Here is a 15,449-nt window from a genome sequence, read left to right on the forward strand (position 1 = left end):
AATATAAAGTGTTATTAAAACATAAAAAAATTATCTATGGCCTGTTCTAATTGATTTTTGTTTCTATAATTGATGGGCTGAGTTTCATTGTACCTGGGTACACCAGGACAACTAACTTAGATAATAAAGGAAAATAACTGATTTCAGGGTTGAAATGAGGCAGTTTGGTAACAGTGCTTTGTCAGTTTTCTTAGCTCCCACAGAGAGCAGCACCACAGGGCTACACAGAGATCAACAGTAGACAATGGATACATATTTTTGAGTTTTATATAGTTCCGTGATAATTGAAATAGTCAGCGCAAGAAGATAAATCTCGTGCATGGCCATTTTATACAAATGGTAAAAGGAGTCTGTCTTTGTTGAATGACTCCCAAACCCCTACTGAATAAAATCGAAGGAAAAAGCAATTTCACATAAGGCTCTCCTCCTGGTCTGGCCCTATACCTTGTTTCACCATTAACTGTTCATAGCCCGCTGCAACGCACCTCCTAGTTTTTACTTTTGCTCTTCAAACATAGTTCCCACTTCTATTCATTGGCCAAAACCTCCTGACACAGCAATATTTAGCGTGCGGTAATCTCCAGAACATCTTCCTGGAGTCCCCAGATTAATTTATATGTCCCAATTCTGTACTTTTCCAGCACTTTTTAGTTGTCTTCCTATTAGCAGCTGATGTGACATATTTGATTTATCAGCATGTAGGACTCTTTGCCCTTAGACACTACAAGTTCTTCAAGGACAAGGGACTACCGAATAATCTCAGGATCTGGTAATGTATATAACAGGATTGGTGCTCACAAAATATGTCCTAATTTGAGCTAAAATTAAATGTATGTCTGTGCATTATTGTTTGTAGTTGTACCAACAGAGAGTTAAACCAGACAACGATTTCTAAGCAACTGCATCTTGGTGGAGTGAAAAGAGTATGGCTCTCACTTAGATAAACCTAAGTTTGAATCTCAGTGCTGCCGTGTCTCAGGGAGGTAATTCTGAAATAGTCAGTCCCTTACCCTGTCTGAGCTTTACTTTTCCACGTTTGTATCAGTGAGTTTCCTACCAAGATTATGGCTCTAATTCAATGAAAAATGTACTTAAGTAACTTGGACATGCTCAGTAAACTTCCTTATCTTACTTCCTCTTCCTTTAACACTTTTAAATTAAAAAAAAAAAAAAATACCCTCAGGCTACATTTCTATAGCTATGGTTCTATCTGTGTAGCTATGAGAAAGTCATAATACACACCAGACTTACTCCCTGTCCTTGCTCAGGTCTGTCCTATTACTTAGAGTGCCCTTCTACCACCCTCATCTCTGTCCATATATTGCCATTATTCCTCACTATCTAGCTCAAATCTTACCTGCCCAGCAAAGTCTATCAGAATTAATTGACAGATCATCCTGGTTTCCACAGTACCTCTTAAATGATTTTATTACAGTGCAGTAGATATTATTTAACTGTAATTGTAATACCAAATGGATTCCCCTAGTTGGATAATTTTTCCAGTCTAGGATCATTTTTCAAAAGAAAGAAAATAATGAGACATATATTGAAAGAATTTCTGGACAGGTAAGATCTTTTCTTTTTATGTTAGAAAGACAAACAATAAAAAAAACAATAAAAAAAAAAGACAAACAATATTTTAAAACATAGTATGATATTAAAATAAAAATATATAAATCCATGCACATTTAAATATATTCATGAGCAGCTTTTGTGGTCAAGAACTGATACCTTTTAGCAAGAAAAAAAATAAATGTTAGAAAATGTAACAATGTTATATTATGTAGCATTATATACATTTGGCCAGGGCATTTATTACATATAAAAATACTCAGTATTTGAATCATGTCATAATATAAACAGTTATCTTAAAGAAAGGCAACACAATGTATTAAAATAGCTGCACTTCACTTTTTTAAACATTCCTGTCAGATTAATTTTAATTTTTGTAACATAAAAGTGCCTACAATAGCCACTACAAGTTTCTTTGATTAGCAGTTTATAAACACAAACAAATAAGAAATTAGTTTAATTTACCTTAATAACCAAATCAAATTTCTGGTGAAAGTCTCTGTTTACTGGCTCCAGGAGACTAAGTTCTGCAGTCCTAGGATGCATATGGAAAAATCGTGGGTAATCCTCAGGAGTCCCTGAAAGACATTGAGATTTTAGCACATAATTGAGAACAATACGTAATATGTGTGTGTGCTATATCTATTTCCCTTCATTAACTGAGGAACAGAATCACAATTTCATTACTAAATTAACTTTCAAAATTTATGCAGTCTAGGGAAAGGAGACACAAATGTGGTATACAATTAATTCGCTTATGAGTAAGAAGATGGAGAGTATTTTTTATTTCAGTGATTTTCCAAATATCTTTTATTAGGAGAGCTCGTTAATTAATTTGAAACTTCATCACATGTAAAGAGATATTATGTGTAGGGATAGCAAATTTTGAAGTATAAAATCGTGTTTTAATGGTGCATAAATCTTAATTATAGCCTGCATGGTCTTCTACCGTAACTTGTAATAAACAAAGACTAGTAATTTGTACCAAATATCAAGCTGCTTGAAAATTAAAATGAACATATTCTGTTCCAGCTGGGCAAATATTTTTCTTAAGGCAAGAATCCAGCTAATTATATCAATCATATTAAATAAAACTATACTGACGATACTGTTAATGCCTAGAGAGGATATTTTTTAAGCATAGGCATTTTAGTGAGTTGAAATACATTTCTTCCTGCAGAAGTTTCCTTCAGTTGCATTATCTTCCTGTGTATGATGTGACATCCTTTTTCTCAAAGTGAAGAATAAGTAGAAGTCAAATCGTATAACTATAGAGTATATGTATGCATTTGGCACAACAATAGCCATAAGAATGAAATAACTGTGGCTTCCAATTATTAAAGCCTACTGTGTACTAAATGCAAATAATCATCAATAAGTCTGTAAATAATTCCCATTTTACAGAGAAGGACTTGGCAACTTCAAGATATTTAATAATTTGTCCAAGACCAAAGAGACAATGTAAGACAGAGCTTGCATTCAAATCGAGGTTGCCAGAGTCAGACATAACCAAAACTGGATTAATTTCTATTCTTCCTTTGCTTCCACACTGAGACAAGAAGAGAAACTCTGCTGGGGTATTATATGAGGGGAAATAAAAAAGTTTGCCAGTAAAATAGACTTGAAAATCCAGAAATGGTCAAAATTGCACATGGCAATTTAGCATATGATAAAGTAGTCATCTCAAAACAGTAGGGTAAATGGATTTTTGAATACTAGCATTTATCAAATAGAACAGCCATATTGGAAATGATAGAATTGCATCCATTCTTTATACTAGAGTAAATCCCAAATGGAGAGTATATTCATATATAATAAACAATGAAACAATACAAGTGCTAGTAATAGATGAAAACATGGATGAATTCTACTATAATGTGAGAGTGGGCATCTCTCTCCTAACTATGGCTCAAAATGAAGAAGCAATAAGGGAATAGAGAGATAAATTTGATGACATTACAAAATAGCATGGCAAGACACAATAAACAAAGTAAAACCACAAGTGACAAACTAGGGAAAATATTTGCAATTAACAGACACAAAATGTTCATATCCCTAACATATGTAGATTTACAAATTAGGAAAGAAAAAGATCAGCAATACATTAAAAAAGATTGGGCTACAGAATGAAAAGAGTTCATTGAAAGAGAGAGAAATGACTCTTGACCAAGTACAAAGATGCTCACCTTTATTCACAAGAAGAAAAATTCAAATTAAATTTGATATTAAACTGAGATTCCATTTCCTATTTGTTAGATTAGTAATGGCCCAAAGTGGACACCATACTCTATTGTGAGCCCGTGAGAAAACATACACTTTCAGACATTTCTGGTATTATTAAAAGAGTGTTATAAAACCTATGATGGAAAATTTGGCATAGTCCATGAAAATGATGTGAGTATTGGGGAATTCTAAAAAGATGGCAAAGTAGGAAGCATTAGGAATCTATCTCTTCATGTAGACAACAATTGGCAAAATCTTTCTAATGTAACTCTTTCAAAACTCTGGAGTCTACTGAAATCTTCCAAATTTCAGAGTCAGGTCTGGACAGTAAAATACAATTAATTTCTACCAATTATAGCTCTAAGCACAGTAGCCGCTACCTATCTCCCAACCCTCTGCCACTTGGCAGGGAGCTGGGCCCATGTTCCTGGAGAATCTTATACACAGTTTGGGAGCAAGGTTCGGCAAAAAGGACCATGTCCTTCAAATAGCAGACATCTGTGCTCTCACAGGTGATTGCTGTTTCTCATCACAGAGGCGCAGGTGACTATTGTTGTCACACACACACACACACACACACACACACACACACACACACCCATTGTTCCCATTGTTGTAAGCTTCTCCACCTAGGCTGAATTAATTTCCAGGAGATCTGAAGGGCCAGCATCGTTTTTACCCCCTTCATTTTTCTCTCTCTCTTCCCCCCCCCCCTTAGAAGCCCAGCATTAAAGAGTAGGACATCCAAAAGCAACTGTACATGAGGGGAAATTAGAAAGTCACCATGCATACCCAGGGGAAAGCATAGGCTCAGAAATTACTTGAGGCGATCTTAAGTATTTATACTTCAGACTAGTCCTCAGCACAGAGACAGAATAGAACTATAAAAAAAAAAAAAATCAATCAATCAATCAACAAAAATAGAAACAAAAGCCAGTAAACCCTGGGAAAGTAAAAAATTCCGATTTCCAGAGTAACATTATTAGAATCAAATGTTCAATTTTCAACAACAACAACATAGAGTGTACATAAAAACAGAAAGATATGGCCCATTCAAAGGAAAAAAAAGAGACCAAATCAACAGAAATTGCACCTCAAAAACACCTGATTGATGACCTACTAGACAAAGATGTTAAAACAACTGTATTAAAGATGCTTAAGGCACTAAAAATAGGTATAGACAAAGTCAAGAAACTAATATATGACCAAAATGGAAATATTAATAAAGATACAGAAAATCTAAAAAGAAACTATAAGAAATTCTGGAGCTAAAAATGACAATACTGAAATGAAAAGTTTACTAGAAAGATTCAAAGACAGATTGAGCAGGCAGAAGGAATCAATAAACTGAAGATAGGGCAATAGAAATTATTGAGTCTGAGTAACAGAAAAGAAAAAAAAAAAAAGATTAAACAAAAGGGAACTGTGCCTAACTGACCTGTAGGGTACTATTAAGACCAACATACACATTGTGGGAGTCTCAAAAGGAGAAAAGACAGAAAGGGGCAGAGAGAATGTTTTTAAAAAAATATCTTAAAATTGCCAAAGTTTGATGAGAGAGAGAGATAGAGATCCAAAAAGCTCAATAAAATTCATGTAAGATGGATTTAAAGACACACCAAGACACTTCATAATCTAACTCAAAAGACAAAGACAAGGAGAGAATCTGGAAAGTAGCTAGAGAGAAGTGACTCATTGCATACAAAGGATGCTCATTAAGATTATCAGCCTTTTTGCTATCAGAAACCTTGGAGGCCAGAAGACAGTGTCCCTATATATTCAAAGTGCTAAAGGAAAGCAAAATGTCAAAAAAGAATCCTATATCTGGCAAAACTGTCCATCTAAAGTGGCAGAAATATTAAGGCATTCCCAGATGAATGCTGAGGGAGTCCATTACCACTAGACCAGTGAGGACAGTAGGCTATAATCTGAAGCAGAGTGGGGAGTAAAGATCTCAGGAAAGTAAATATATGGGCAATTATAAAAGCTAGTATTATAGTAATAAAAGTCTATAACTCCACTTTGTGGTTTCTACATAACTTCAGACACTAAGAAATTTAGGAGAATTATTAGTTTATGTTTTCAGGCACATAATGTATAAACATGTAAATTTGCTATACTTAAAAGGGTGAGGATTGAGCTGGAAAGGAACAGAGTTTCGTATGTTATTAAAGTTAAACTGGCATAAATTCAAGTTAGAGTGCTATGACTTTAGGATTCAAATATAATTCCCATGATGAAAACAAAGAAAACAATTACAGCATATACACAAAAGGAAATGAGAAAGGAATTTAAACTCTACAAAAAAATCAACAAAACACAAAAGAAGATAGTACTGAAGGAAATGAGGGATGAGAAAGCTGTAAGATATATGGAAAACAAGTAGCAAGATGACAGAAGTCCCTCCTTATCACTAATGACTTTAAATGTAAATTAATTAAACTCTCCACTCAAAGATAGACAAATGGATTAAAAAAACATAATCCAACTATATCCTGTCTACAAGAGACTCACTTTAGATTCCAAGAAACAAATAAATTGATAGTGAAAGGCTGACATATGCCATACCTTGAGGACAGTATGATAAATCAAATAAGCTAGTCATAAAAAAGAAAATTACTGCATGATTTTACTTATATAAAGTACTTACAATCACAGAGACTGTAGGTAGAATCACATATTCTAGAGGTTGTGGAGAAGAGGAGACTAGGGAATTATTGCTTGATGGGTATAGAATTTCAATTTTATAAAATGAAAAGAGTTATAGACACACAAGCTTATGAATGAATTTAATATCACTAAACGGTATACTTAGAAATGGCTAAGATGGTAAACTGTATGTTATGTCTATTTTACCACAATTAAAAATTGAAAAAAATCATATTAGCATTTATTTTTGACCAGAAATCCCACTTCAAGGAATTTTTGCATTTTAATAATAAAAGATAAGTAATCACCTAAATATACTTCAATAGTGGTCTGGTTGAATAAATGCTGATGCATTCTCAAGTGGATAATAATTGAAATGACAAAAATGAATGATAAGTATCTTTACTCATTACTGTATTACTGTAGAGTTAACTTCAGTTAGGCTTAGTGAAAAAACAACTTGGAGAAAAGTGCATTTAGTATTACTAACATTTAAGAAAGAGGAGTACACACACATGCAAATAAAAAGAAATACATATACATATGTGTATATATGAATATTAATAAAATGATAAACTACAACATTAAAAAAGTGTTACATATGAGGGAGAGATAGAATGTTGAGGGAATAGGCAATGAAGCTAGATTAAATTAACTATACCACTTTTTTTTTATTTTAGAGTCATATAAATATTACATATCATATAAAACATTGAATATAAGGGCAGTTAAAAAATAAAAATAAAATAAAATAATCTAAATATTTATTCAGTTGGTGACATAAACACAAACAGAAAAGGACCATCTCAGATAACTTTAAAAGATAGTACCTTGATTTCACATTCACAGTGTAACCTAGCTCTAAAATAATAGAAATTACAAAAAAAAAACCCTGTCTATGATAATAATATTGTTCATGTTAGTGTTGTTATTCTAAGATGGTTATGGAAGTATTTTGCCAGAAATGAAATGAATAAGTATGTGGTGTCTTAATTCTATCATTCTCAGTGTTAGAAACAATTCTTATCATAGAAAACTGGATTGCCATAGAAACTTAAGGAAATTTATGGCTATCCTCCAAGTTTTGATATTGTGGATATATAGGAATTTATGATCAGTCTCGTCAAATGTTACTGATGAAAGAAACTCTTCTTTTGGTAGACAAAAGCAATTATGATATACAACTTATCTCCAGATGATTTTCAATGAAAACCTTCAAGTGACCCCTGAATATTAAGTACTTTGCAAAAGCCAGGCTATTATTGAAGTATAAAAATGTTTTCCAAGAACAGAAGTGCATGTCTAAGTTTAAGGACCCTACAGATTAATTTAATTTTCTCATTTAGAAAATGTGATATTCATTCCATTTAGCTAAAGTATACTTAATTCATCTGAAAAAGTTGCTTCTTGGTTCCAGTTCAAGATGGTGACATAGGAAGACCCTGAACTCACCTCCTTCATGGAACACACTAAATTATACCTATTAAAAGAACAGTTGCTTCTGAAGAAGAACTGAGGGCTGACTGAACAGCTACTGAACAGCTAAAGAGAGTGAACAGCAAGAGAACAAGAGAGATGGAGACATGGTAAGGAAGGGAATCCCACGCCCCCATGCTTCGAACTGCAATGGGGAGGGAGAGTACTGAGGGACCGGGAACAGAACCCTCTGTCCTTGGGCACAGAAACGAAGTGGTGGTTTAAAAGAACAACTAGCATGTAGAGGGGACAACACTAGAACTCCTCTAAGCACCAGGGGAGCCACTGAATGCTCTCCAGGTCAAAGGGACTGGAGAATGACATGGTTCACATTCCCACCCCACCTTAAATTAAGCCTAGATCAGAGCAGAGTCCAGATACAATGGCAGGTGGGTCCAGTCATCTCAGTGAGCTTGTGACTTTAGGGAGCCCAGTGTCACAGGCCCACAACTTAGTCACTCTGGGGCACAGGAACAAAAGCATCACTTTAAGGGTGCTAGAGAACTGAGGGAACATTCTCTCCCCACCCAACCATAAAAGCCCAGACTGGAGCAGGGTCCAGCTCAACAGGGGGCTAGCAATCTCAAGGAACCCAGGGCCCACAAACCCATACCAGTCACCTTATAGTGCTGAGCACAGAAAACAAACTGTGGCTTTGTGTTTGCTCTTTGAAAAATATTTATTATTATTATTATTATTATTATTATTATTATTTTACTTTTTAAAAATTTTTCTTGTCTTGGTTTGTTTTTATTTTTTCTCTTCTGTTTTCTTTTTTCTTTTTCTCATTTTTTTCTTTCTTCTCTTCATTTATTATTTTCCTTTTTCTTTTATTATTATTTTTACCTTTATTCTTTCTCTAAAAAGCCATGTTTTAAAAGAATAACTATCATTTACAGCTACAGCTCCAACCAACCAGCAAAACTCACCAAGCATTCACAGACTACAAAGGGAACATGTACAAAGGACCATTTGTTCAACTTTAGGACAAGTAGTCGTTTTGCCCAATCCATAGAAACACCAACAGAAAGTCAAACAAAATGGAGAGACAGAATAATATGCTTCAAAAGAAAGAACAAGAAAAAAGCCTAAAAATAAATAAATAAATAAATAATAAAACAGAGATAAACAAAATGCCTGATTAAGAATTTAAATTAATGATCATAAAGATACTCACTGGGCTGCAGAAAAGAATGGAAGAACTCAGTGAGACCTTCAATAAAGATAGTTAATATTAAAAAGAACCAGAGTTGAAGAATACAACATGTAAAATAAAAAACAACAACAACAACACTATAGGGAATCAACAGTAGATGAGAGGACGCAGAAGAAAGTATCAGCCATGTGGAAGATAGGGTAATGGAAAGCACATAAGCAAAACAGGAAAAAGAGAAAAGAATTTTTAAAAAATGAGGATAGACTATGAGATCTCTTGGACATTGAGTGAACAAACATTCACATTATAGGAGTCTCAGAAAAAGAACAGAGAAGGGTTTAAAAACTATTTGTTTTTGTTTTTGAAAATTTTTTTTAAAGATTTTATTTATTTGACAGAGAGAGACACAGCAAGAGAGGGAACACAAGCAGGGGGAGAGGCAGAAGAAGGCTTCCCATGGAGCAGGGAGACCAATGCGGGGCTTGATCCCAGGACTCTGGGATCATGACCTGAGCCGAAGGCAGAACTTAATGACTGAGCCACCCAGTCACCCCTAAAAACTTTATTTGAATTATAATTGAAAACTTCCCTAACCTAGGGAGGGGAAATAGACATTCAATCCAAGAAACACAGAGAGTTCCAAACAAGATAAACCCAAGGAGGTCCATACCATAGCACATAATAATTAAAATGTCAAAGGTAGAAGATAAAGAGAGAATCCTAAAAACAATGAGAGAGAAACATAAACGTTGGTTTATGTATCAGCTGGTTTTTCAGCAGAAAATCTGCATGCCAGAAAGGAGTAGCATGATATATTCAAAATGCCGAAAGAAAAAAAAAAATCCTACAACCAAGAATACTTTACCCAGCAAAGTTATCATTCAGATTTGAAAGGGAGATAAAGAGTTTCCCAGACAAATAAAATATAAAGGACTTATCACCACTAAACCAGCCTAACACAAAATGTTAAGGCCACTTCTCTAAGTGGAAAAGAAATGGCCACAATTAGACATAAGAAAAATATGAATAAAAAGATGTTAAATATGACAATACACACACACACACACACACACACACACACACACACACACACAGTGGAGAAGGGAGTAAAAAAAAGAAGGGGGAAAAGAAATATTTCTTCTTTTTCTGTTTTGTTATTTTTTCTTTGCTTTTCAGAATGTGTTTGTGCTTAAATGACCACTAAATTAATATGGACTGCTATTTACTTAGGATGTTATCTATGTATGAACCTTATGAAAATGACAAACATATAAATAATAGTGAGAAAGGAGGCTAAAGAAACACTACAGATACTCATTGATCACAAAAAAAAAAAAAAGCAAGAGAAGAAGAAAGGAACAAAGAAGAACTACAAAAACCCAGAAAACAAATTTTAAAAATGTCAATAAGCACATACTGATCAATAATTACTCAAAATATAAATGGCCTAAGTGCTCCAAACAAAAGGCACAGGGTGATAGAATAGATAAAAACAAAACAAAAAACAAAACAAAATAAAAACAAGACCCATCTATACGCTGCCTACAAGAAACTCGCCTCAGAAATAGACACATACAGATAGAAAGTGAAGAGATGAAGAAGCATTCACCATGAAATGGAAGTGAAGTGGAAAAAAAATAAAGCAAGGGTAGCAATAGTTAAATCAGACATAATAGACTGTAAAACAAAAACTGTGATGAGAGACAAGGAAGGACACTACCTAATTATAAAGGGATCAATCCAACAAGAAGATACAACTGCAAATATCTACATTCAACACTGGAGCACCTAAGTACATAAAGCATATATCGATGGACATTAAGAGAGAAATTGATGGTAATGCAATAATAGTAGGAAACACTAACAACCCAGTTACATCAATGGATAGATCATCCAGATGGAAAATCAACAAGGAAATGTTTTTGAGTAACACACTGGAGCAGACTGACATAACAGAGAGAAACAGAACATTCCCTCCACAAACAAGAGGATACACATTCTTTTCAAGTGCACATGGAACATTATCCAGAACAGATCACATATTAGACAATTAAACAAGCCTCAATAAACTTAAGAAGCTTGAAATCATACCATGCATCTTTCCTGACCACAATGTTATGAAACTAGAAATAAATCATGATAATTGGAAAAATCATGAACATGTGGACACTAAACAACATGATACTAAACTACCAACGGGCTAATGAAACAGTCAAAGAAGAAATAAAAAAATACATGGAAGCAAATGAAAACAAGGACTCAATGGTCCCAAATCTCTGGAACACAGTGAACACAGTTGTCGGAGGAAGTATTTGGCAATACAGACCTGCCTCAAGAAACAAGAAAAAAACTGAAATAAACAATCTAACCTTACGCCTAAAGGAACTAGAAAAAGAACAAACAAAGCCCAAATTGAGTAGAAGACAGTAAATAATAACCGTCAGAGCAGCAATAAATAAGTAGGAGCTAAAAAATTAGAAAAAAAATATCAATGAAACTAGGAGCTGGTTCTTTGAAAAGAATAATAAAATTGACAAACCTTTAGCCAGACTCATCAAGAAATAAAGAGAAAGGACCCAAATAAATATAATCAAATGAGAGAGTAGAAGTAGTAATTAGCACCACAGAAATACAAAGGATTAGGGGCGCCTGGGTGGTACAGTTGGTTAAGTGTCTGACTCTTGGTTTTGGCTCAGGTCGTGATCTCAGGATCATGAGATTGAGCCCCATGCTCAGTGCAGAGTCCGCTTAAGACTCTCTCTCTGAGTACAGATTCTTTGCCTCTTTGGTTAGATTTATTCCTAGGTATCTTATGGTTTTGGGTGCAACTGTAATGGGACCGACTCCTTAATTTCTCTTTCTTCTGTCTTGTTGTTGGTGTATAGGAATGCCACTGATTTCTGTGCATTGATTTTATATCCTGCCACTTTACTGAATTCCTGTATGAGTTCTAGCAGTTTTGGGGTGGAGTCTTTTGGGTTTTCCACATAAAGTATCATATCATCTGCAAAGAGTGAGAGTTTGACTTCTTTGCCGATTCAGATGCCTTTGATTTCTTTTTGTTGTCTGATTGCTGTGGCTAGGACTTCTAGTACTATGTTCAATAGCAGTGGTGATAGTGGACATCCCTGCCATGTTCCTGACCTTAGGAGGAAAGCTCTCAGTTTTTCCCCATTGAGAATGATATTCGCTGTGGGTTTTTCATAGACGGCTTTTATGATATTGAGGTATGTACCCTCTATCCTTACACTCTGAAGAGTTTTAATCAGGAAAGGATGCTGTACTTTGTCAAATGCTTTTTCTGCATCTATTGAGAGGATCATATGATTCTTGTTCTTTCTTTTATTAATGTACTGTATCACATTGATTGATTTGCAGATGTTGAACCATCATTTCACCAATGAAAGTGAATTAGTAATAAAAATTGACCCCAAAAATAAAAATTCCAGGACCAGATAGATTCACAAATTAATTCTATCAGACATTTAAACAAGAGTTAATACCTATTCTTCTCAAACTATCCCTAAAATATTTGAGGAAGGAAAGCTTCCAAATACATTCTATGAGGCCAGTATTACCCTGATACCAAAAGACACCACACAAAAAAAGAAAACTGCAGGCCGATATCTCTGGTGAACATAGATACAAAAATCCTCAAGAAAATATTAGCAAGTTACATACAATACATTGAAAAGATCATTCATCACAACTTTGTGGGATTTATTCCTAGACTGCAAGGATGGTTCAATATTTGTAAATCAATCAACATCATACAACATATCAACAAAATGAAGGATAAAAATCATATCATCTCAATAGCTGCAGAAAAAGCAATTGACAATATTTAATATACATTCATGATAAAAATTATTAACAAAATTGGGTCAGAGGGAGCATACCTCAACATAATAAAGGCCATATAAGAAAAACTCACAACTAACATCATAGACAATGGTGAAAAACTGAGAGCTTTCCCTTTAAGGTCAGGAGCAAGACAAGGATGTCCACTCTCATCACTTTTATTCAGTATAGTACTGGAAGTCTTAGTCACAGCAATCAGACAAGAAAAAGAAGTAAGAGGCATCCATATTGGTAGAGAAGTTAAACTGTCACTATTTGTGGATGGTATGATAATATACATAGGGAACCCTAAAGACTGCCAAAAAACTACTAGAAGTAATAAGTGAATTCAGTAAAATGGCAGGATATAAAAATAATAATAAAAGAACAGTAGTGTTTCTATACACAAACAACAAAGTTGCAGAAAGAGAGATTTAAAAACAAACAAACAAACCAAAATTTACAATCATATCAAAGATAATAAAATACCTAGGAATACCCTTAACAAAAGAGGTGAAATATCTGTACTCTAAAAACTATAAAATACTGATGAAAGGATATGAAAAGGACACAAACAAATGGAAAGATATTCCATGCTTGTGGATTGGAAAAATTAATATTGTCAAAATGTCCATGTCACCCAAAGCAATCTCCGGATTCCATGCAATCCACATCAAAACACCAACAACATTTTTCACAAAACTAGAACAAATAATACTAAAATTTGTATGGGATCACAGAAGACCTTGAATTGCCAAACCAGTCCTAAGAAAGAACAAAGCTGGAGGTATCACAATCACAGATTTCAAGATATACCATAAAGCTATAGTAACAAAACAGTATGGTACTGGGACAAAAATAGACACACAGATCAACAGAACAGAAGAGAAAGCCCAGAAATAAACCCATAATTTATATGGTCAATTAATCTCCAACAAAGGAGCCAACAATAAGCAATGGGAAAGAGACAGTCTTTTCAATAAATGGTGCTGGGAAAACTGGACAGCTACATGTAAAAGAATGAAACTAGACTAGTTTCTAACACATTACACAAAAATAAATTCAAAATAGATTAAAGATCTACATATGACACCTAAAATCATAAAGATCCTGAAGAGAACACAGGCAGTAATTTCTCTGGTATTAGCCATTGCAACATTTTTCTAGATAATGTTGGCTAAGGTCAGGAAAACAAAAGCAAAAATAAACTGTTGCGACTACATCAAAATAAAAAGTTACTACACAGCAAAGGAAATAATCAACCAAACCAAACTAATGGCATCCTACTGAAAGGGAGAAGATATTTGCAAATGAAATATCTAATAAAGGGTTAGTATCCAAAATATATAAAGAACTTATAAAACTCAATACCATTTCTAAAGTTCTGAGTTTATTCCATTTGGTTCTTGTCTTGATTTTAAATTTGGAGTTAATTGTATTAAAATTCTATCCCCTTGATAATCAATTCACCTATAACTAAAATTTTGTCAATAAATTCAACCATATTTTCATCTATGTCTTAAAAGCACATTTCTTTTTGTATCAATTATTTCTAGGTTTGATGATAGGATATTGTCTCTAATTTCTTGTTGTTCTCCACTGTTAGTTTTAAATTTATCATTTTTTCCCTCTGTCACACTTTCTTTGTGCATTTTTTATAATTCTAATTGAAAACATTAAACTCCCTTTGTCCCACTTCCACATCTTCCAAATCTCAAGTCTAAATCCATTCTCTTTATAATCTCCTTTTTAAGCTATTTCTGATGAATAATAAATTCTGTTTTCTATTCCAAAATAGTGCCAAAAACTCTGTAATCCATCCCCCCAAAAAAGTGAAATCCCAAATTCTCTTATACTTGTCTCTCAAGAAAACCAAAATCACTCTATTAGTAGCCAATTTCTCAATTTAGGGAAATACTACAAAAATTTTCCTGGGTCATTTTCCTGATGCATTTTTTTTTTTTCTTTTGGCAGTGCTTCTAAGAATATAGTTCTTGGTCTACTTGCATGGGAAAGACCAAGATCCTACCCTATCTTCTGAGTCAGAATCTCTGAAAAGCAAGATCAGAAATGTGTACCCTGGGAAATCTCTAAAGCTTGAGAACCACCAAGTTATGGTATATAAAATGCCCATACCTGTTGTTTAAACATAGAAACAAGTATAAAAATCAGGAACTAAATTTTTGCTGATAGAACCACCATTTTTCTGACTATGCAGATTCAAATCCCCAAGTTTCTCTCTTATGATTCCCCATGCGTTACCCATGTGACTCTTCCTTGCTTGTGTCACTGCCATTCTCTCATCCTGTGTACTGGGGTGTTTTTTCTGTAGTCCTACTCTGCTTCCCCATCTAAAGCCTTGTCCTCTCATGCTTGTACCACTCCAATAGCCTCCTAAGTCTTCTGACATTCCAGCCATTTATAATAAGTAAGGTAAACATGCTAAAAAGCCACTTTAATCTTCCAATTATGTAGACAAAATTTTACCTGTTGTTTACTGCAGTGATCCCCAAAGTGTGATTTATTTACTGGT

At 34.1% G+C, this 15,449-nt stretch overlaps 1 protein-coding gene across 7 annotated transcripts in view; it reads right to left on the reverse strand.

Moving 5' to 3' along the window:
* Positions 1-15,449, reverse strand: part of PCDH15 (protocadherin related 15) — a 1,707,782-nt gene that overhangs the window by 375,131 nt on the left and 1,317,202 nt on the right. For all 7 annotated transcript variants that reach the window (XM_078077809.1, XM_078077807.1, XM_078077810.1 and 4 more), the window contains one exon: positions 2,038-2,150. In XM_078077809.1, coding sequence (XP_077933935.1) covers positions 2,038-2,150 — 113 coding nt within the window. The remainder of the gene's footprint in view (positions 1-2,037; positions 2,151-15,449) is intronic.

Source organism: Halichoerus grypus, chromosome 7 (assembly GCF_964656455.1).
Source record: "Halichoerus grypus chromosome 7, mHalGry1.hap1.1, whole genome shotgun sequence".
NCBI lineage: Eukaryota > Metazoa > Chordata > Mammalia > Carnivora > Phocidae > Halichoerus > Halichoerus grypus.